General features: G+C 39.9%; 1 protein-coding gene across 3 annotated transcripts in view; it reads left to right on the top strand.

The window, feature by feature from the left end:
• C15H2orf74 (chromosome 15 C2orf74 homolog) overlaps positions 1 to 12,411 on the top strand; it is a 29,960-nt gene extending 17,549 nt beyond the window's left edge. The window contains exons 1-4 of one of the 3 annotated variants that reach the window (XM_045979821.1): positions 9,594 to 9,690; positions 10,702 to 10,824; positions 10,921 to 11,131; positions 11,958 to 12,411. In XM_045979821.1, coding sequence (XP_045835777.1) covers positions 10,940 to 11,131; positions 11,958 to 12,131 — 366 coding nt within the window. In that variant the 5' untranslated portion in view covers positions 9,594 to 9,690; positions 10,702 to 10,824; positions 10,921 to 10,939 and the 3' untranslated portion in view covers positions 12,132 to 12,411. Of the gene's footprint in view, positions 1 to 9,593; positions 9,691 to 10,701; positions 10,825 to 10,920; positions 11,132 to 11,957 lie in introns of those variants that run through there. The other 2 variants (XM_045979822.1, XM_045979820.1) reach the window with 2 other exon arrangements.
• Positions 12,412 to 20,785: the final 8,374 nt, after the last annotated feature.

Raw genomic sequence — 20,785 nt, 5'->3', positions numbered from 1 at the left:
CAGAAAAAATTGCTTTTATGAGAAATTGTGCGTATTTATAAAACATGTTTCTTAAAATTTAAGTCACATCACCACTGGATGTTTTTTCCCAACTTTTTTCCGCTTCCCAAAAGCAAGAGAGCCAACAAACAAAACTGTTGGGATTTACAGATGATTAGGATTCCATTTTACAAGTTAATAAGACAAATTATTAAAAAATCAAGGTGGCGTTTTTGTTTTTTTTTTTTTTAAGATTTTATTTGACAGAGATCTCAAGTAGGCAGAGAGGCAGGCAGGGAGAGAGAGGGGAGGAAGCAGGCTCCCTGCTGAGCAGAGAGCCCAACGCAGGGCTCGATCCCGGGACCCTGGGATCACGACCTGAGCCGAAGGCAGAGGCTTTAAGCCACTGAGCCACCCAGGCGCCCCCAAAAATCAAAGTGTTTTTAACAGTTTTCTAAATCTAAAGCAGAACATTGCTTTTGCCTTAACTAAGCTAATAGAAGACTGAAATTAAGAAATTAAAGATACTAAAAAAAAAAAAAGGGGAATAAATGGAAGTTAAAAGCGATAGATCAAAATGTAAGATATTTGGAGCCCAAAAACAGTGAAACAAAGTCGATGAGATTTGTTTTTAAAGATTTTGTTTATTTATTTGACAGAGAGATATAGCAAGAGAGGGAACACAAGCAGGCAGAGTGGGAGAAGGAGAAGTAGCCTCCCTACTAAGCAGGGAGCCCGATGCAAGGCTTGATCCCAAGACCCTGGGATCACCACCTGAGCCAAAAGCAGATGATTAATGACAGAGGACCCAGGCACCTAAAGTGGATGAGATTTGAGATTTAAAATAAAAGATAGAACCAGGAGCCAATAAACTTCTGAAAATAAAAGTGAAGGTTAATATTTTAATATGAGAGTTTAATTCATATATTTATATATAAATATGACCATCAGTGCTATTTATAAAAGCACTAAGTTGTCCAACAATAAGAAAACAATTGTAATGTTTCTGTAAACTGGAAAAATGTGTAGGTATTTTAAAAAATCATCTTTTGGGGGCACCTGGGTGGCCCAGTCGGTTACGTGTCTGCCTTCAGCTCAGGTCATGATCTCAGGGTCCTGGTATAGTGTCCCACACTGGGCTTCTTGCTCAGCAGGGAGCCTGCTTCTCCCTCTGCCCCTCCCCCGCTTGTGCTCTCTCTCTCTTTCACTCACTCTTTCTCTCAAATAAATGAATAAAATCTTAGAAAAAAAATCCACCACATCCAGTGTTTTAAAAAAAAATCATCTTTTGATGATTACTGAAAGACATTTGGGAAAATGTTTATAATAAAAATGATAAGTTTAATAAAGTATATATATATAATGATTTAATTTTTTCTTTTTTTTTTAAGATTTAGTTGTTTTGAGAGGGAGTGAACGGGGGTGGAGGGGTGGACAATGGTAGAGGGAGGGAGAGAATCTCAAGCAGACTCCCCGCTGAGCATGGAGACCCCCCACCTCCAACCCTGAGACACTGAGATTAGGACGTGAGCCAAAACCAAGAATTGGTTGCTTAACTGACTGAGTCACTCAGGCACCCCGTGATTCTATTTTTTTTTTAAAGTTATAAAAATACATACATGCTTCTTCACGTGAATGAAATAATGAATCCTGCTACAACATGGATGAGGCAAAATTATGCTAAGTTGGAAGAAGTCATATACAAAAGATTGTATGATTCCATTTATACGAAATGTTGAGAATAAGCAAATCAATAGAAACAGAAAATAGATTAGGGGTGTCTGCCTGGCTCAGTCAGTAGAGCATGCGGCTCTTAAGCTCAGAGCTGTCAATTCAAGCCCCATATTGGGTGTGGAGATTAGTTCAAAAGAAAATCTTAAAAAACAATAGATAAGTGGTTGCCAGGGCCTGGGGAGAGGGCACTACTAACGGGTAACGGGTTTCCTTGGGCAGTGATAAAAGTGTTCTAAAATTATATTGAGAGGGTAGTACAACCATCAGTAGATATAACATAAAATATCAGTATATTTCATCAGTTTTCATTTCTAGATGTTAGAATTATGTAAGATTTTACTTTCCTTTTCTAATTTTCCAGATTTTCTGCACAGAAAACACATGTTATTGAAAACAAATCGAAGAACACCTGGGTGGCTCAGCTGGTTAAGCGGCTGCCTTCACCTTAGGTCATGATCCCAGGGTCTTGGGCTCAAGCCCCGACTGGGCTCTTTGCTCAGCGGGGAGTCTGCTTTCCCCTCTCCCTTTGCTGCTCCCTCTCCTTGTGTGCATGCTCTCTTTCAAATAAATTAATAAAATCTTAGAAAAAACAAACAAACAGTGCTAATCAAAGTGTGATCTGTGAATAGGTATTTGTCCTTATATAAAGGACATAAACCTTGTAATGTGCAAAAGTCTTGGTCTGTACAAACCCTGGGGAACACTGCTCCTCTGAGGTAGGCTGGCGTGACCTCTCCTCTTATGATTATGGAATCATAAGGTCGAAGTCTCCCAGCAATAGATGGACCAGGTCAGCTTTAACACATTGCCTGGACATCTCAGAGAGGTATGGAATCAGAGACTAATCTGCTTTTCTTAGTCCTTGGAATTTTTTAAAAAGATTTTATTTATTTGACAAAGAGCACAAGTAGGGGAGTGACAGGCAGAGGGAGAAGGAGAAGCAGGTTCCCCTCTGAGCAGAGAGCCCGACGTGGGGCTTGATCCCAGACACTCAAGTGACTGAGACACCCTTGGTGCCCACATAGTCCTTGGAATTTGATCCTACTAACAAAACATAGCATGGTATCGATAAGGTAGGAGATGCTTATATACATGTCCAAAACGTTCTCCTCTGCCTGCAGTCCAGGTGTGCACTTCACAAGCAAGAAGATTGAATGGGACCACTGGAATGATGATTCAGGGGTGACTGACTCCTCAACTTGGAGTCTTTCAGCCTCATGAAGCTAGTAGCAGAGTGCATGTGCCCCCGGCTGGGTGTGCACACAGATGTTATAGCTATGGTAGTTGAAGCCAAGAATGCATTTACCTAATTTGGGGTGGTTATAATATAATATTAATAGTACAGTGCTTCTGACACTTAAAGATGTTTCAACTCTAGGTGAATATATATTAGCTATAATGTTTTGCTAAATCTTTTGTAGTGAATTTGAGACTCCTCTGCTGAACTGTGGCACTTGGGGATTGATGCCCATTTCCTTTGTGAGAGAAGCGTCTCCTGGTAGCATCACCCCTGCCAAGGGCCGTGTTTCCTGTTGTATAGCTCAGTGTTACTTGTTACAGGAGAAACAACTGGATGGTGAATGGATTGCCCAAAAGCCTTATCAAGCTCTAATGACTTTGTGAGGTTTTATTTTTTTAAAAAAGATTTATTTATGTGAGAGAGTGGGAGGAGGGGCAGAGGGAGAGGGAGAGAGAGTCCAAGCAGACTCCCTGCTGAGTGCAGACACAGGGCCCCATCTCACAACCCTGAGATCATGACCTGAACCAAAACCAGGAGCTGTAAACTTAACTGAGCCACTCTGGCGCCCTAACTTTGTGAGGCTTTAAATAGCTTCTACATGAAAAGGCTAACTACAGATCATAAATAATGAAGGCTTTTCAGCAGAATAGTATTCTCTTACATGGAGATTATAGGTACTAAAATAGTAGCTATTTATCTTGGTGTTTAATATCATTTTTCCCCCTTCCTTCCTTTAGTAAAAATTGACGGGTCTTAGCCATTGTTATAGAAGAAAAACTATTTCAATCCAGGAGCTCTGTGCAATACCACAGCTTCACACTGACAAGTGCCAGTATTTCCCACATGGCCTGCTAAAATAAGACCTCCATGCTGCTCTACTAGCTATGGTGGGGGACACGGCTACACTCATATGGTGAAAGGAAAAAAGGCATTCATTTCATTTTACTTGTCATTGGAGGCTAGAGGGAACCTATTTAATGTCCAACAAGATCAGGACTTGGTGGACAGGAGCAATGTCTCTTACGTGAAGAATTGAGGAATCTCATGTTAGAAATCAAGGGCTCAGAAAGGGAGGCAGTATGATGTTGGTTACAGAGTGTGTTGGTCAGCAGTCGTGGATTGCAGGAGACATGAACCGCACTCAAACCAACTTAAGCCAGAAAGGAAAGGCATCAGTTCATACAACTTACAGCTTCCAGTCCACAGTGAAAAAAGTCAAGATTTCAAGCACGGTTAGATTGAGGAGAGTCATTTGTAATTTGTCTCTCTCTGTATCTCTCAAGCCGGCTCTCTTCTTTGCTGGTAGTTTCTGCAAGTATCTTAACTCAATGTTAACATTGAGTTAAGATACTTAACTTATTGACTGAGCTGATTGACTCCTGGGAACTGTGGACTGTTCTGACTGGCCAGGCCTGGGTCCTGTGTGCTCCCCTGGTTCTCACATTCAGGCAGCTGTGACATGTAAGTCCTCTGAATGTCCTGGTCTTGATCCTGCAATTCAGGAATCATCACCAGATTGCATGGATTGACGCTGTAGGGAGGTGGTTGGGGATTCACTTGTACCCTGTGCCCATCTGGACCACAGTTGCCGTAGCCCCTGCTACCAGGAGTGCCCACCCTTTGGCTACTACCTCAAAGGGGCCTGAGAGCAGGAGTAGGGGACAGGGCAGAACTGCTCGTCTTGGGAGGAGTTGCTATCTAATCTCCCTGTGGCAGATGTGAGGAGCACTAGGAAAGTCCTCCTCATTCCAAAGGGAACTCCCCATCTGCTGGCTGATGCCTGCAATTCCACCCTGTCTTGCTTTAGCTTTTAGCTTTTGTTAAGATACAGATATCCTTGAGAGTGGAAAAACTTCAAGTTTCTGTCAGGCATCCTGGTTCGAAGGGTTAGAAAGCAGGTTTTGAGAGCAGGAGGGATAATGTTTAGGGTTCTGGGAGCCTGAGGTCAAGGAATAAATGGGACGAGAGGTGGGAGATTGCGGAGAATGTGGGAGGCCCCGCCAGTCGCCCGCTGGCCCGTGGCTGGAGATGGGCAGGGCATGGGATTGGGATGCAGGGAGGTGACATGGTGTGTCACTGGGCTGAAATGACAGCTTAGAGAAAGCAAGAAGGAAGGAAGCCTAGTGGCTGGTGATGGCCTCATGGAAGAGGTATCCAGGAGTGGGGAGGTGGGGGGAGGGAGAGGGCGGAAGCAGGCTGGGGCATTCACCGTGGGGAAACAAACTGCAAGAGGATGGAGAGAAACAAGATTTCTGTGTGCTGGTGGTATTCGTTTTCCAGTGCCTGCTACACACCAGGCCACTACAGAAGGGTTCCCTTTCCCCTGTTCCACAGGTAATTGTTTTAAATTATGATAAAAATATATACGATACAGAATTGACCATTTTCACCATTTTTAACTGTTACGTCCAGTGACTTAAGTGCATTTACATTGTGGTGCAGCCATCACCAGCATCCATGTCCAGAATTTTCCATCTTCCCAAACTGAAACTGTACCCATTAAACAATAACTCACCGTTTCCTCCCTCACCCTAGCACCTGGTAACCATGACTCTACTTTCTGTGTCTCTGAGTTCGACTATTACAGATACTTGCTAGGAGGGAATCATCAATATGTTTCCTTCGCTTAGCATCATGCCTTGCAGTTTCATCTGTGTGTAACATGTATCAGAACTTCATTCCTTTTTAAAGCTGAATAATATATCTCAACTTGGGTTGTTTCTACCTTTTGGCTATCATGAATAGTGCTACTGTGAACATGGGTGTACAAACATCTGTTCCAGTTCCTGCTTCACTTCTCTTGTGTATATATCCAGAACTGAAATTACTAGATCATATGGAACTCAATATTTAATTTTTTAAAAATATTTTAAATTTAAATTCAGTTAATTGGCATATAATATTACTTGTTTCAGGAGTACAGGTCTATGATTCATCAGTCTTATATAATACCCAGTGCTCATTACAACACATAGCCTCCTCAATATCCATCACCCAGTTACCTCATCCCCCTATCCCCCTCCCTTCTAGGAATCCTCAGTTTGTTTCCTAAGATTAAGAGTCTCTTATGGGCGCCTGGGTGGCTCAGTGGGTTAAAGAGTCTCTTATGATTTGTCTCCCGCTTTGGTTTCATCTTGTTTCATTTTTTCTTCTTCTCTTCCCCTATGATTCTCTGCCTTGTTTCTTAAATTCTACATATCAGTGAAATTATAATTGTCTTTGTCTGATTGACTTATTTCACTTAGCATAACACCTTCTAGTTCCATCCACATCATTGCAAATGCCAAGATTTCATTTTTGAGGACTACGTAATATTCCATCGTGTGTGACTGTGTGTACACCACATCTTCTTTAACCATTCATCTGTTGATGGGCATCTGGGCTCTTTCTATAGTTTTTTGCTGCTATAAACATTGGGTTACAGTGCCCCTTCAGATCACCACATTTGCATCTTTGGGGTAAATACCCAGTAGTGCAATTGCTGGGTCATAGGGAAGCTCTGTTTTCAGTTTTCTGAGGAACCTCCATACTCTTTTCCATTTTACATTCTCACCAGTGATACACAAGGATTCCAATTTCTCCACATTCTAACACTTGTTTTCTTTTTCTTTTTTTTTCCCCCTATATAATGGCAAGCTTTTTTGCTACCATCTTGCTATGTGTGGCTGACTGTTTCTTACCACGTCTTCTCACAAGACTTTCAGAATCAAGTGATTCCTAGCCAACAAGCAAGCAGAATCGTCCCACTCCCCAGCGGACTTGGGTGAAAACTGGTGATAAAATCAGGTACAACTCCAAGAGGAGATACTGGAGGAGAACCCAGCTGGGTCTAGAAGGTGTCACACATCATGAGATGACACACCTAGTTGGCACCACATATTTCAGCTGCGGCAGATCATATGTTCTGTCCTGTCACTCTGTAAACAGCCTTCCTACGGGACCAACAGACATGTTTTATCAGGGAAATGATTTTTTTTTTACTATGCCTTTGTACCAGTAGGTTGGTTCAGTAATAAATGTGAAACCTTTCAACTCTAAAAAATATATAAATCGATAAATAATAAAATAATGGCTTTATTAATGGGTATGAAGTTACTTCATTGTAGTTTTGATTTGCTCCTTAATGATTAGTGATGATGAGCATCTTTTTATGTGCTTATTATCCATTTGCATATCTTCTTTGGAGAAATGTCTGTGCATTGCCCATTTTTTTTTTAAAGATTTTATTTATTTATTTAACAGAGGGAGATCACAAGTAGGCAGAGAGGCAGGCAGAGAGAGAGGAGGAAGCAGGCTCCCCACTGAGCAGAGAGCCCGATGCGGGGCTCGATCCCAGGACCTTGGGATCATGACCTGAGCCGAAAGCAGAGGCTTTAACCGACTGAGCCACCTAGGTGCCCCGCATTGCCCATTTTTTAATTGGGTTTTGTTGTTGTTGTTGTTGAATTGTAGGAGTTCTTTATTTATTCTGGTAATCCATTATCAAATATGTGATTTGCAAATACTTTCTCACGGCTGAGTATGATGTAAGCTGTGGGGTTTCTATATATGATCTTTATTATGTTGGGGTAGTTTCCTTCTATTCCTAGTTTATTTGGTGTTTTTCATCATGAAAAGGATATTATGTCAAATGCCTTTCCTGAATCAGTTGAGATGATCATGTATTTTTCTCTTCATTCTGTTAATGTGGCATATTACACTGATTTTTGTATGTTGAACCATCCTTGCATTTGTGGAATAAATTCCACTTAGTTATGGTATATAATCCTTTTAATATGCTGCTAAAATGCAGTTTGCTAGTACTTTGTTGAGGATTTTTGCTTCAGTATTCATAAGGGAGATCAGTCTTTTAGGTTTCTTTTTTATGTAGTGTCTTTGGCTTTGGTATCAGGGTAATGCTGGCCTCATAAAATGAGTTATGAAATGTTCCCTTTTCTTCAGTTGTTGGGAAGAGTTTGAAGAAGATTGGTTAGTTCTTCTGTAAATGTTCAATAGAATTCCTCAGTGAAATCATCTGGTCTAGGACTTTTTTTTGTTTGGAGGTTTTCATTATTGATTTAATCTCCTCCTTATAATTCTAGTCAGATTTCCTATATCTTCATAATTCTGTCTTGATAGGTTTTGTGTTTCTAGAAATTTTTCCATTTCATCTGAATTACTCAATTTGTCAGCATACTACTGTTCATAGTACTCAGGATATTTTTAATTTCTATAGAATTGGTTGTAATTTCCCACCATGTATAATTTTTGAACACACACCTGCATGCCAAGTGTACTTTGTTAGGTTCTGGAACCCATCTTCGAATATCATGGCATCACAGACTTACAGTCCAGGGCACTTAAAATGTGATTTAAGGACCAAAGTTGCATAGCTTCCACTTTTCAGAAATAAATAAATAGACACACACACACACATACACACATTATATATATCTATATCTATATATTATATATATAATTATATATGATAATATAATTATATATTATGTATTATCTATATCTATGTATTATATATTATATATCTATATATTTCTTAAATATCTTAAATTCTTAAATCAAATATCTTAAATCAATATCTTAAATATATATATTTAAATTATATATAAGATCTATATATTTAAGATATTGATTTAAGATATTTGATTTAAGAATTTAAGATATTTAAGAAATTTTCTTTAGGAATTTAAGAAATTCTTTGAAGAATTTAAGGAATTAAAATTTTAAGGTATTGATTCCCAAGTCACATTCAGTAAAGGAAAGCCCTTATGATAGTCTTGTCAGTCCTTCCTTGTTGCTAAATCTCTCTGGTCTCAAACTATATCTGATAAATAGCCTTGGAGATAGGACCAAGTAGCAGCGGTGCCCTCCAGTCCAGCACTACTCCTGGCAGATATTTAAATTCAGGGTGGGGATGGGGCTCCTTTTCCCTTTCTTTTCGGTATAATATCCACACAGTGGACGATACAAGGGACACTCATCTTAAGGATGCAGTTTGATGGGCTTTTACATATGTCTAGACCTGTGTAACCAACAGTAGATCTAAAACATTCCCATGTCCCAGAAAAATCCTTTGTGTGTACATGAGACATGGGAAGCTTTGGACTCTTAAAATCTAAGTCTGGCAGCAGCGTAGAGTAAGGAGAGTGAGACGGACTCTGAGTCTTCACCTGGGCGCCTTGCTGGAAGAGGCCGCTGTGAAATCTCACTCTGCCAGGAGTGGCTCAGGTGTTCACATGTTCTAAAAAATCAGGCACGGCCTGAGCCCTCCAAGCTCCAGGTGTGCTATCACACATGCCACACACATACACACCGCACCATCCTTTCAACGTTTATGAGATTTGCAGATCCTGAGTTGGTGGAGTATCCAAAGATGAAAAAAGCCACAGCCCTTGCCCCTTTGAAGGAGAGCCAGTGTTACGACAGCCCAGAGACACCTAGAACTCTTTTTCCAATTTTTTTAGATGTGATTGAAAGCAGCTGTCATATTCTTTTGTACCTTTCTTTGCTTCTCAGAAAATCCTAGCTCTTCCCTCCCTCTTCTTGTCATAAGCGTCACTCGCTCACCTGAAATTAGGTTGGGCGTGGGGCTGTTTTGACCTCGATCATCTTGCTCTGTTCCTGCTTCTTCAGCCATGGCTTCTAGAACTGCCAGTTTGCTTATTTGTCCAGGAAGTGGGTCCAGTGATGTGGTATTAGAAGGATACGGCCTATTTAATTTGGAGAGCATCCGTTAGCAGGTAAGTTGATTATTATAGAGAGGGATTTTATAAGAAGGAAGTGGGACTGATTGTTCATTGTCTGTGAAAGAAGCAGTGAAGAAATGCTCGGGTTAAGAAAGGAAAGCTGGTGTTTGGAGAACAGGAAGAAAATCCTTGCCCAAAGAGTGCCAGGATGGTGCCACATGGCCTCCACCCCAGCCCTCTGAGAGGAGAGGACAGCGAGATGGCAGCCCAGAGGAGAGTTTCTTAGTTCTCCTACTCCAGCTGCTGGGCAGGGTGGTGCTGACACTATGGTCCTTCTAACCAAACCATTCCATAATTCTATGATGTCACTGGAGAGAGAAGAATGGGGAGCTGGGTTTGGGTCCAGCTGCTCCAATTCCTCTCCTCTGGATTCTGATAGTTTTTGGGGTGAGGGGAGGTGAGCTGAGTGATCACTCGTGTCCCAGCTCAGTCTCCCCTCTAACCACCTCAGCCCCCACCACATTTATGGAGAGAGAAATTAGCCAGTGTGAGTCAACTTCATCGAAACGAACACAGCATCTTTTATGAAGCTGATAAAAGAACAACAGTGAAAATAGCCTTTTATTCTTCTGTTTCTAGAAAACTTAAAGAACAAGAGAACTACATTCAAACTAAGCTGGAAAAGAATATATGTGCCATCTGTGATTGTGAGAGTGGACGAGTCTTCTAGCTAACCCTATGAGCTTTGAAACCACAGCAATCACTTTCTTCATCCTCCTTCTAATTTGCTTCATTTGCATCCTCCTTTTATTGGTGGTTTTTTTATATAAATGGTATAAATCCATGCTGATAAATTGGGATCAGATTTCAAGTCACACTAGCAAATATCTAGATTATCTAGAAATAATATAAATCAACTTAAAATAGAACAAATAATGCTATAGCTATTTACTTTTTCCATTTCAGAATTTTAGAAATTCTAATTTCCTGTTTAAAAATGAAATTCCATGCCAAGTAAATCAAGACCATTCTTCTTTTTCTGAATTTTTTGTTATTCATTTTCAGTTTCCAAACCACGGGCGATGAAGATACAGAAAAAAGTCCTTGTACAAATGCTAATGGAGGTGAAGGTTGTTTAGCTACTAATGCAGCTACCGCAGAGACAGACAATTCAGGAGACCAAGAAAAGTAAGTCTGTACCATAGAATGTGATAGAAAGACATTTTGGGGTATGATAATGGTGACTAACAAGCATAAATTTTAAAAATCCTGCTGATTACCCAGGCCTGTCCTAACACAAATCATGGACTTGAACGGACCCACGAGGCCTGGCATTCTTGTCCAGAGACGGAGTAAAGAAGAGGTGGTCACACCCTTAGAAAACAAAGAGAACGTAGTAGAGAAAGAGGAGGACAAAACAAAAGAGAAGGAAGAGCCTAAGAATGCTGAAGGAAATGGTGAAGAGGTGATGGCCTTATCTCCCCCCAAGGACCAGGTCAGAATTTGTTTGATTGAAAAGGTGGTAAATTATTTGGCTGGGTACAGTGAGATGGTCTTGCCTGAAACTTAAGTCTGTACCTGGAAGGAGCACAATGTCCGTAATCATCTAAACCATTCCTCTTAGTTCATCAGTCCGTGTTACTAAACCAGTCATGTACGCCAGATCTAGACACTTGCTCATTCCTCACACTTATATTTGTGGTGGTCTTAATAATTCCCCTTCATTTTGCTTTTCTCAGAATCCTAGGATCTTAGAGCTGGTGGAATCCTTGGAGATCATCTAGAGATCCAGCCCTCTCATGTTACAAATGAGAAAGTGAGATGACTTGTTCTAGGTCATTCCTCCACCGTGGCCAAGCTCAGGACCAGAGCCCATGCCCCTGTTCTGGTTCCAGGCTGTTCAACAGCGCACGAACAGGCTTTCTTGAGCTCCCTGTCAGGACTCTCTGATAGGAACAGTTCACATCTTCCCTCAACACAAGGCCCATGCCCAAAGGCATAACGATGGCTTGGGGGACTCTTTTCTAACCATAGAGATATGAAAATTAGATCATGATGGATTATCAATGCTTTCCTGTATCATTTAGAAATACTTCTGTTTCTCACTAGCAATGTTTCTTTTTTTATGCTTCTTTTATTTATTTTTATTTATTTTTAAATTTTTTTTCACAGCACTCACCATAGCACATACCCTCCTCACTAACAATGCCTCTGTATTTAATTTAAAATATAAACTAAGTTAAAAATATAACATTTTTTAAAGCAGGACTTCTTGCCTTCATAAATTGATCTTTTGTACTGTTTGTTCCATTCTCTTGCAGGACGAAGATTTGCAAAAACCACCCATACCTCTCAGTACAACTCCCTCAGGTGTTGAAAACCCCAAAAGACCTTTAAAAGGAGTGACATTTTCTAGGGAGGTAATTGTTGTGGACCTTGGGAAGGAATACCCAACACCTCGAAGCTATACTCGAGAACATAAAGAAAGAAAATGAGCTCAAAAAAGGCTGAGAGTGAAAGAAATGTAAGCTTAGACTACCAATGAAATGACTGGGGGTACAAGGTCATGTTGAAACAGCAAAATATGGGGAATTAAGCACATACAAATAATATTTTACCTTTGTGCAGAAAGAAGTGGGCTACATGCAAAGTTCTGTAAGTAAAATACCCAGAGCTTGAATATAGTGTTTTTAAAATTCAAATCTGAGTTCAAGAAATTGATTGTATTAAGTGTCCTTAAAACACTGTCTACTCAAACACTGTTCTAACATGTGAATAAAGTTATTTGTGTTTGCGCAGATGTCTGTTAAGTAAATCATATTTAAGGGGAACTTTGGAGATAACACCTGTTTCTTTCTTTTTTTTTTTTTAAAGATTTTGTTTATTTATTTGACAGAGAGAGATCACAAGTAGGCAGAGAGGCAGGCAGAGAGAGAGAGGGGAAGGAAGCAGGCTCCCTGCTGAGCAGAGAGCCGGATATGGGGCTCGATCCCAGGATCCTGGGATCATGACCTGAGCCGAAGGTAGAGGCTTTAGCCCACTGAGCCACCCAGGCGCCCCCAACACCTGTTTCTTTTAATTTGTGGTTTTTAATTCAATTAATTAACATATAATGTTTTATTAGTTTCAGAGGTAGAGGTCAGGGATTCATCAATTGCATATAATACCCTGTGCTCATTACATCATGTCCATCACCTGGTTATCCCATCCTCCCACACAACCCCCTCCAGCAATTCTGTTTGTTTCCTATGAAAAAGGGTCTCTTACGGTTTGTCTCCCTCTCTGATTTTGTCCTGTTTTATTTTTCCTCCCTTCCCTATCATCCTCTGTTTTGTTTCTTAAATTCCACATATGAGTGAAATCATATGATAATTGGCTTTCTCTGACTGACTTATTTCACTTAGCATAATACACTCTAGTTCCATCAATGTCGTTGCAAATGGCAAGATTTCATTTTTGATGGATGCATAGTATTCCATTGTGTGTGTGTGTGTGTGTGTGTGTGTGTGTGTGTATGCACACATACATACATACAGATATACCACATCTTCTTTATCCATTCATCTGTCAGTGGACATTTGGGCTCTTTCCATAGTTTGGCTATAGTGGACATTGCTGATAATAAACATTGGGATGCACATGCCCCTTCGGATCACTGCATTTGTATCCTTGGGGTAAACACCTAATAGTACAACTGCTGGGTTGTTCTATTTTCAACTTTTTGAGGAATCTCCATATTGTTTTCCAGAGTGGCTGTACCACTTGCATTTCCACCAACAATATAAGAGGGTTCCCCTTTCTCTGCATCCTCGCCAACATCTGCCATTTCCTGACTAGTTAATTTTAGCCATTCTGACTGGTGTGAGGTAGTATCTCACTGTGGTTTTGATTTATATTTCCCTGATGCCTAGTTAATGTTAAGCATTTTGTCATGCTTCTGTTAGCCATTGGTATGTCTTCTTTGGAGAAGTGTCTGTTCATGTCTTCTGCCCATTTCTTGATTGGATTATTCTTTGGGTGCTGAGTTTGATAAGTTCTTTATAGACTTTGGATACTAGCCCTTTATCTGATAAGATATTTGCAAATATCTTCTCCCATTCTCTCAGTTGTCTTTTGGTTTTGTCCACGGCTTCCTTTGCTTTGCAAAAGTTTTTTATCTTGATGAAATCCTCGTACATTTTTGTCTTTGTTTCCCTTGTGTTGGAGACATGTCTAGCAAGAAGTTGCTGCAGCCAAGATCAAAGAGACCTGTGTTCTCCTTAAGATTTTGATGGATGCCTATCTCACATTGAGGTCTTTCATCCATTTTGAGTCTATTTTTGTGTATGGGGTAAGAAAATGGTCCAGTTTCATTCTTCTGCATGTGGCTGTCCAATGTTCTCTACACCATTTGTTGAAGAGACTGTCTTTTTTCCATTGGATATTCTATCCTGCTTTGCTGAAGTAGAGTTGAGGGTCCATTTTTGGGTTCTTTACTCTGTTCCATTCATCTATGTGTCTGTTTCTGTGATAGGGATTGTAGTGAATGTGTAAATTACTCTAGGCAGTATAGACATTTTAACAGTTTTCATTCCTCCAATCCATGAACATGGAATGTTTTGCCATTTCTTTGTGTCTTCCTCACTTTTTTTCATGAGTTTCTATAGTTTTCAGAGTACAGATCTTTACCTCTTTGATTAGGTTTATTCCTAGGTATCTTATGGTTTTGGATATAGTTGTAAATAGAATCAACTCCTTAATTTCTCTTTCTTCTGTGTCATTGTTAGTGTATAGAAATGCAACTGATTTCTGTGCACTGATTTTATATCCTGCCATGTTGCTGACTTCCTGTATGAGTTCTAGCAATTTTGGGGTGGAGTCTTTGGGTTTTCCAGATAGAGTATCATGTCATCTGCAAAGAATGAGAGTTTGACTTCTTCTTTGCCTATTCAGATTCCCGTTATTTCTTTTTGTTGTCTGATTGATGAGGCTAAGACTTCTGGTACTATGTAGAACAACAGTGGTGAAAGTGAGTGTCCCTGTTGTGTTCCTGACCTTAGGGAAGAAGCTCTCAGTTTTTCCTCATTGAGACTGATATTTGCCATGGCCTTTTCATATATGGCTTTTATGATACTGAGGTATGTTCCCTTTATCTCTACATTGTGGTGTGTTTTAAGAAAGAATGTTTTGTTAAATGGTTTTTCTGCATCTATTGATAGGATCATATGATTCTTATCCTTTATCAATATGGTGTCACACTGATTGATTTGTGGATGTTGAACTACCCTTGCAGCCCAGGAATAAATCCCAAATGGTTGTGGTGAATAATCCTTTTAATATACTGTTGGATCCTATTGGCTAGTATCTTGTTGAGAATTTTGGCATCCATGTTCCTTAGGGATATTGGTCTGTAATTCTCCTTTTTAATGGGGTCTTTGGGATCAAGGAAATGCTGACTTCATAGAATGATTTTGGAAGTTTTCCTTCCATTTTAATTTTTGGAACAGTTTCAGAATAGGTATTTATTTATTCTTCTTTGGTAGGATCCCCCTAGGAAGCCATCTGGCCCTGGACTATTGTTTGTTGGGAGGTTTTTGATTAGTGATTCAATTTATTTGCTGCTTATTGGTATGTTCAGATTTTCTATTTCTTCTTGTTCCAGTTTTGGTAGTTTATATGCTTCTAGGAATTTCCATTTTTATCTAATTTGTTGGCATATAATTGTTCATAATATTCTCCTATAATTATATTTCTTTGGTGTTGCTGTGGTCTCTCCTCTTTCACTTAATGATTTTTAAATTTGAGTCTTTTTTCTTTTTCATAAGTCTGGCTAGGAGTTAACCAATATTGTTAATTCTTTCAAAGAACCAGCTCCTAGTTTTATTGATTTGATCCCCTGGGTTTCTTTTATTTCTATATCATTGATTTCTGGCCTGATCTTTATTAATTCTCTTATCCTGCTGTATTTAGGCTTTATTTGCTGTTCTTTTTCTAGCTCCTTTAGGTGTAGGGTTAGGTTGTGTATTTGAGACTTTTCTTGCTTCTTGAGGAAGGCCTGTATTGCTCTCTACTTTCTTCTTAGGACTGCCTTTGCTGCATCCCAAAGGTTTTGAACTGTTATGTTTTTATTTTCATTTGCTTTCATGTGTGTTTTTAAATTCTTCTTTAATTTCCTTGTTGACTAATTTATTCTTTAGTAGGATGTTTTTTAACCTGCATATATTTGTGGTTCTTCCAAATTTTTCCTTACAGTAGGCTTCAAGTTTTATAGCATTGTGGTCTGAAAGTATGTATGGTATGATCACAGTATTTTTGTACCACTTGAGTCCTTATTTGTAACTTAGTATGTAATCTATTCTAGAGAATGTTCTATGTGCACTTGAAAAGAATGTGTATTCTTTAGGATGAGTTCTTTAGGAATGTGTATGCTTTAGGATGAAATGCTCTAAATATATCTGTTAAGTCCATCTGGTGCAGTGTGTCATTCAAAGCCCTAGTTACCTTGTTGACCTTCTGCTTAAGGTGATCTGTCCATTGCTGTGAATGGGATGTTAAAGTCCCCTACTATTGTATTATTATCAATGAGTTTCTTTAAGTTTGTTATTAACTGATTTATATATTTGACTGCTCCCAAGTGAGGGCATAAACATTTATAAATGTTAGATTTCTTGTTGGATAGACCCCCTTATTATGATATACTGTCCTTCTTCATCTCTTGTTACATTCTTTGGTTTAAAATCTAGTTTGTCTGATATAAGGATGGCTACTCCAGCTTTCTTTTGATGTCCAGTAGCTTAATAAAAATGCTTTTCCACCCCCTCACTTTCATTCTGGAGGGGTTTGGGGTTTAAAATGAGTCTCCTGTATGCAACATATTGATGGGTCTTTTTTTTTTTTTTTTTTCCATTCTGATACCTATCTTTTGATTGGAGCATTTAGTCCATTTACATTCAGAGTAATTATTGACAAATATGAATTTTGTGCCACTGAGTTACCTGTAAAGTTGCTGTTCCTGTAGATTGTCTCTGTGCCTTTCTGGTTTTTTTACTTTTGGTCTGTCTTTATGCTTAAAGGGTCATCTTTAAAATTTCTTGCAGGGCTGGTTTAGCATTCATGAATTCCTTCAGTTTTTGTTTGTCTTAGAAACAATCTCTTCTTTTCAGAATGAAAGCCTTGCAGGATAAAGTATTTCTGGCTGCATATTTTTCCCATTTAGCATGTTGACTATATCCTGCCAGTCCTTTCTGGCCTGCCAAGTCTCTGTGGACAGATCTGCTGCCAGGCCTTTGTGTCTACATTTACAGGTTAAGGACGTCTTGTCCCAAGCTGCTTTCAGGACTTTCTCTTTTTCTTTGTAATTTGCAAGTTTCACTATAATATGCCATGGCAGTGACCTATTTTCAGTGATTTTGTGGGGGAGTTCTTGGTGTCTCTTTGGCTTGAAAACCTATTTCTTTCCCCAGATTAGAGAAAGTTCTCAGCTATAATTTGTTCAAATAAACCTCCTTCCCTTTTTTCCTGCTCTTCTTCTGGGACTCTTATTGTATGGGTATTATTTTGCTTTATGGAATTGCTGAGCTCCCTAAGTCTACCTTCATGATCTAATATTTTTCTTTCCCTCTTCTTTTAAGAAGAATTTTCCAAATTTCTCTTCTATATCACTGCTTCACTCTTCTGCTTCATTCATCCTCATTTTTATGGCCTCCACTTGGGACTGCATCTCAGTTATAGCATTTTAAATTTTGCCTGATTAGATTTTAGTTCTTTTATCTTGTAAGGGGTTCTCTAATGTCTTCTATGTTTTTTTCGAGCCAGCTAGTATCTTTATAATTGTCATTTTAAATTCTAGTTCAGACTTTTTACTTATATCCAAATTGATTATTAAATCCCTGGCTGTGAGTACTCCCTCCTATTCTTCCTTTTGGGGTGAATTTCTCTGTCTTGTCATTTTGTCCAGAAAAGAAAAAGAAAACAACAGTAAAACAAAACAAAACTAGATCGTCAGTGTGTTTTGTTCTGCTTGTTAAAATAAACTAGATCCCAAAATAAGAAAGAAAGAAAGAAATATATATGTATAAAAATAAAATAAAATAGAATGAAACAATTTTTAAAATTTAAAATAAAAAAATATATAAACTTTTATAAAAATAAAAGTTACGAGGTGCCTGGGTGGCTCAGTGGGTTAAAGCCTCTGCCTTCGGCTCAGGTCATGATCCCAGAATCGCATAGATCTCTCTGCTCCACAGGGAGCCTGCTTCCCTTCCTCTCTCTCTGCCTGCCTTTCTGCCTACTTGTGATCTCCATCTGTCAAATAAAATAAAATTTTAAAATCTTAAAAAAAAATTAAAAGTTAAAAAAATTGAAAAAATAACAACAACAACAAAACCCCCAAACAATAAAAGACTAAAGAATAAAAGTACACAGGAGACTAGATACTATTTCCCTCCCCACCCCAGAGCTGAAGATTTGCAGCCCTCTATTATCAGTAAACTTGGTGAGAGCAAGTTGTTTGGTCTTCTGGGGGAGGGGTTTGCTGCGCTGATTCTTTTTTTTTTTTTTTCAGTGTTCCAAAATTCATTGTTTGTGCACCACACCCAGTGCTCTATGCAATACATGCCCTCCTTAATACCCACCACCTGTCTTACCCCACCTCCACCCCCCTCAGTTTGTCAGAGTCCACAGTCTCTCATGGTTTATCTCCCCCTCTGATTTCCCCCAACTCACTTCTCTCCATCTCCCCATGCCTTCCGTGTTATTCCCTATGCTCCACAAGTAAGTGAAACATATGATAATTGAGTATCTCTGCTTGACTTATTTCACTCAGCATAATCTCTTCCAGTTCCGTCCATGTTGATACAAAAGTTGGGTGTTCATCCTTTCTGATGGAGGCATAATACTCCATTGTATATATGGACCATATCTTCATTATCCATTCGTCCGTGGAAGGGCATCTTGGTTCTTTCCACAGTTTTGGCGACTTTGGCCATTGCTGCTATGAACATTGGGGTACAGATGGCCCTTCCTTTCACTACATCTGTATCTTTGGGGTAAACACCCAGCAGTGCAATTGCAGGGTCATAGGGAAGCTCTATTCTTAATTTCTTCAGGAGTCTCCACACTGTTCTCCAAAGTGGATGCACCAACTTGCATTCCCACCAACAGCGTAAGAGGGTTCCCCTTTCTCCACGCGCTCTCCAAGACACGTTGTTTCCTGTCTTGTTGATTTTGGCCATTCTAACTGGTGTCAGGTGGTATCTGATTTCTTAGGTGGATTTGCTCTAGTTACAATGTGCCTCTGGGGCACAGGGAGGCAGGGCTTGGTGTAAGGAGCTCTAGGCTCCACCAGGTGGCACTGATGTGCTCCCTGACCTCTTGAAGCGCAGATGCACAGGGTGAATATGGTACACACAGCCCCAACTTCTAGGCAGGAGCTGAAACTTTGCGCCCCCCACTCTTCAGTGAGCTCTCACAGAAGAGCAGTCAATCACTCTTATCTCCCCATTTTGTTAGAACACTGTTCACCCTGCCCGTGTCTAAGCATTTTTACCTCAGACAGGTGACGGAGTTTCAGAACTCCAAATTTTAGGGACTCCCACAGTGCAGACACACCCTGTTCCTCCCTGGGAGTGTCTCCCCACACTTCTACCTTTTGCGGGCCCCCTCCCAGGAAAGCAGTCACATGACCATGCAGCAGTTCGCAGTTATGGCAACACAGCAGAGAACCAGCACCTAGACTGGCTGTTTACCGCTGGCTTCCCTGTTCCTGTGCCTGGGAACCGGGCCACACTTAGGTACACCCATTCTTTTTGTGACCCTGGGGATCCTCAGACCACACTGTCACTCCTGGGTTGCTGTCCTTCTTCACCCCCTGAACACCTTTAAGCCAGGCATGTTCCCCACTGTAACAGACTTTTTTTTTTTAAGATTTTATTTATTTATTCGACAGACAGAGGTCACAAATAGAGAAGCAGGCAGAGAGAGAGGGGGAAGCAGGCTCCCCGCTGAGCAGAGAGGCCGATGGTGGGGGGGAAGCCCACTGAGCCACCTAGGCACCTCTGTAGCAGACTTCTAAAAGTTGGATTTTGCACTCCACTGCTTATAATACTTTGCAGTAGCTTCCTTAAGCAGGCTCCTTCCCCGCTGCCTTATCCTCAGGTATTTCACACTGCATTCGGGCTTCCACACCTCCTACCTTCCAAACAGTCACTTTCCCTCTCGTAGACTTGCAGCATTTGTTTTCTCAGACCTCCGACTGATCTCTCAGGTGTTCAGAATGATTTGACAACTATGTAGTTGTATTTGAGGGATGAGACGAACTTGGGGTTCCCCTATTCCTCCACCATCCTAACTCCTTCTGCCCATTTTTAGATAGGATTATTTGGGTTTTTTGGTGTTGAGTTGTATAAGTTCTTTATATATTTTTATTTGACACAGAGAGATCACAAGTAGGCATTTAGGTATTTACCTCTTATCAGGTATATCATTTGCAAATATCTTCTCTCATTCAGTAGGTTGCCTTTTTGGTTTGTTGATGGTTTCATTCACTGTGCTAAGGGCTTTTATTTTGATGTAGTCTTAATAGTTCATTTTTGCTTTTGCTTCTCTTGCCCAAGAAGACATATTTAGAAAAATGTTTCTACAGACAATGTCAGAGAAATTATTACCTACATTTTCTTCTGTGGGTTTTATGGTTTCAAGTCACACACACACACACACATTTAGGTCTTTAATCTATTTTGAGGTTGTGTGTGTGCACGCGTGCGTGTGCACACACGCATGTGTGTGTGTGTGTTTGTGTGTGGTGTAAGACAGTGGTCCAGTTTCATTCTTTTGCATGTAGCTGTGCTGTTTTCCCAGAGCCATTTTTTGAAAAGACTGTTTTTTTCCCTACTATATAGAGAATTCCCTAGTTTTTTAAGCCTGAGTAATATTCCATTTGTATGTATATACCACATTTTGTTTATCTGTTCATCCATTGATGGACACTTGGGCTGCTTCTTTTTTCTTGTGAATAAAGGGGGGATGAATATTTAAAATTTTAATCTAAGAAATTTGAGACTTATGGATAACAATTTATTGCTATGTATGTGGTATTATGGTTTCATTGCCCCATCTGCATTTGTATTTACTTTGTTGCAAGCTGATGAGAAAAGATTAGAGGAGGAATTAA

The sequence above is a fragment of the Meles meles genome, chromosome 15 (genome assembly GCF_922984935.1).
Source record: "Meles meles chromosome 15, mMelMel3.1 paternal haplotype, whole genome shotgun sequence".
Lineage (NCBI taxonomy): Eukaryota > Metazoa > Chordata > Mammalia > Carnivora > Mustelidae > Meles > Meles meles.
Note: the sequence above shows the minus strand (reverse complement) of the source record. Positions and strands in the feature narration are given on the sequence as shown.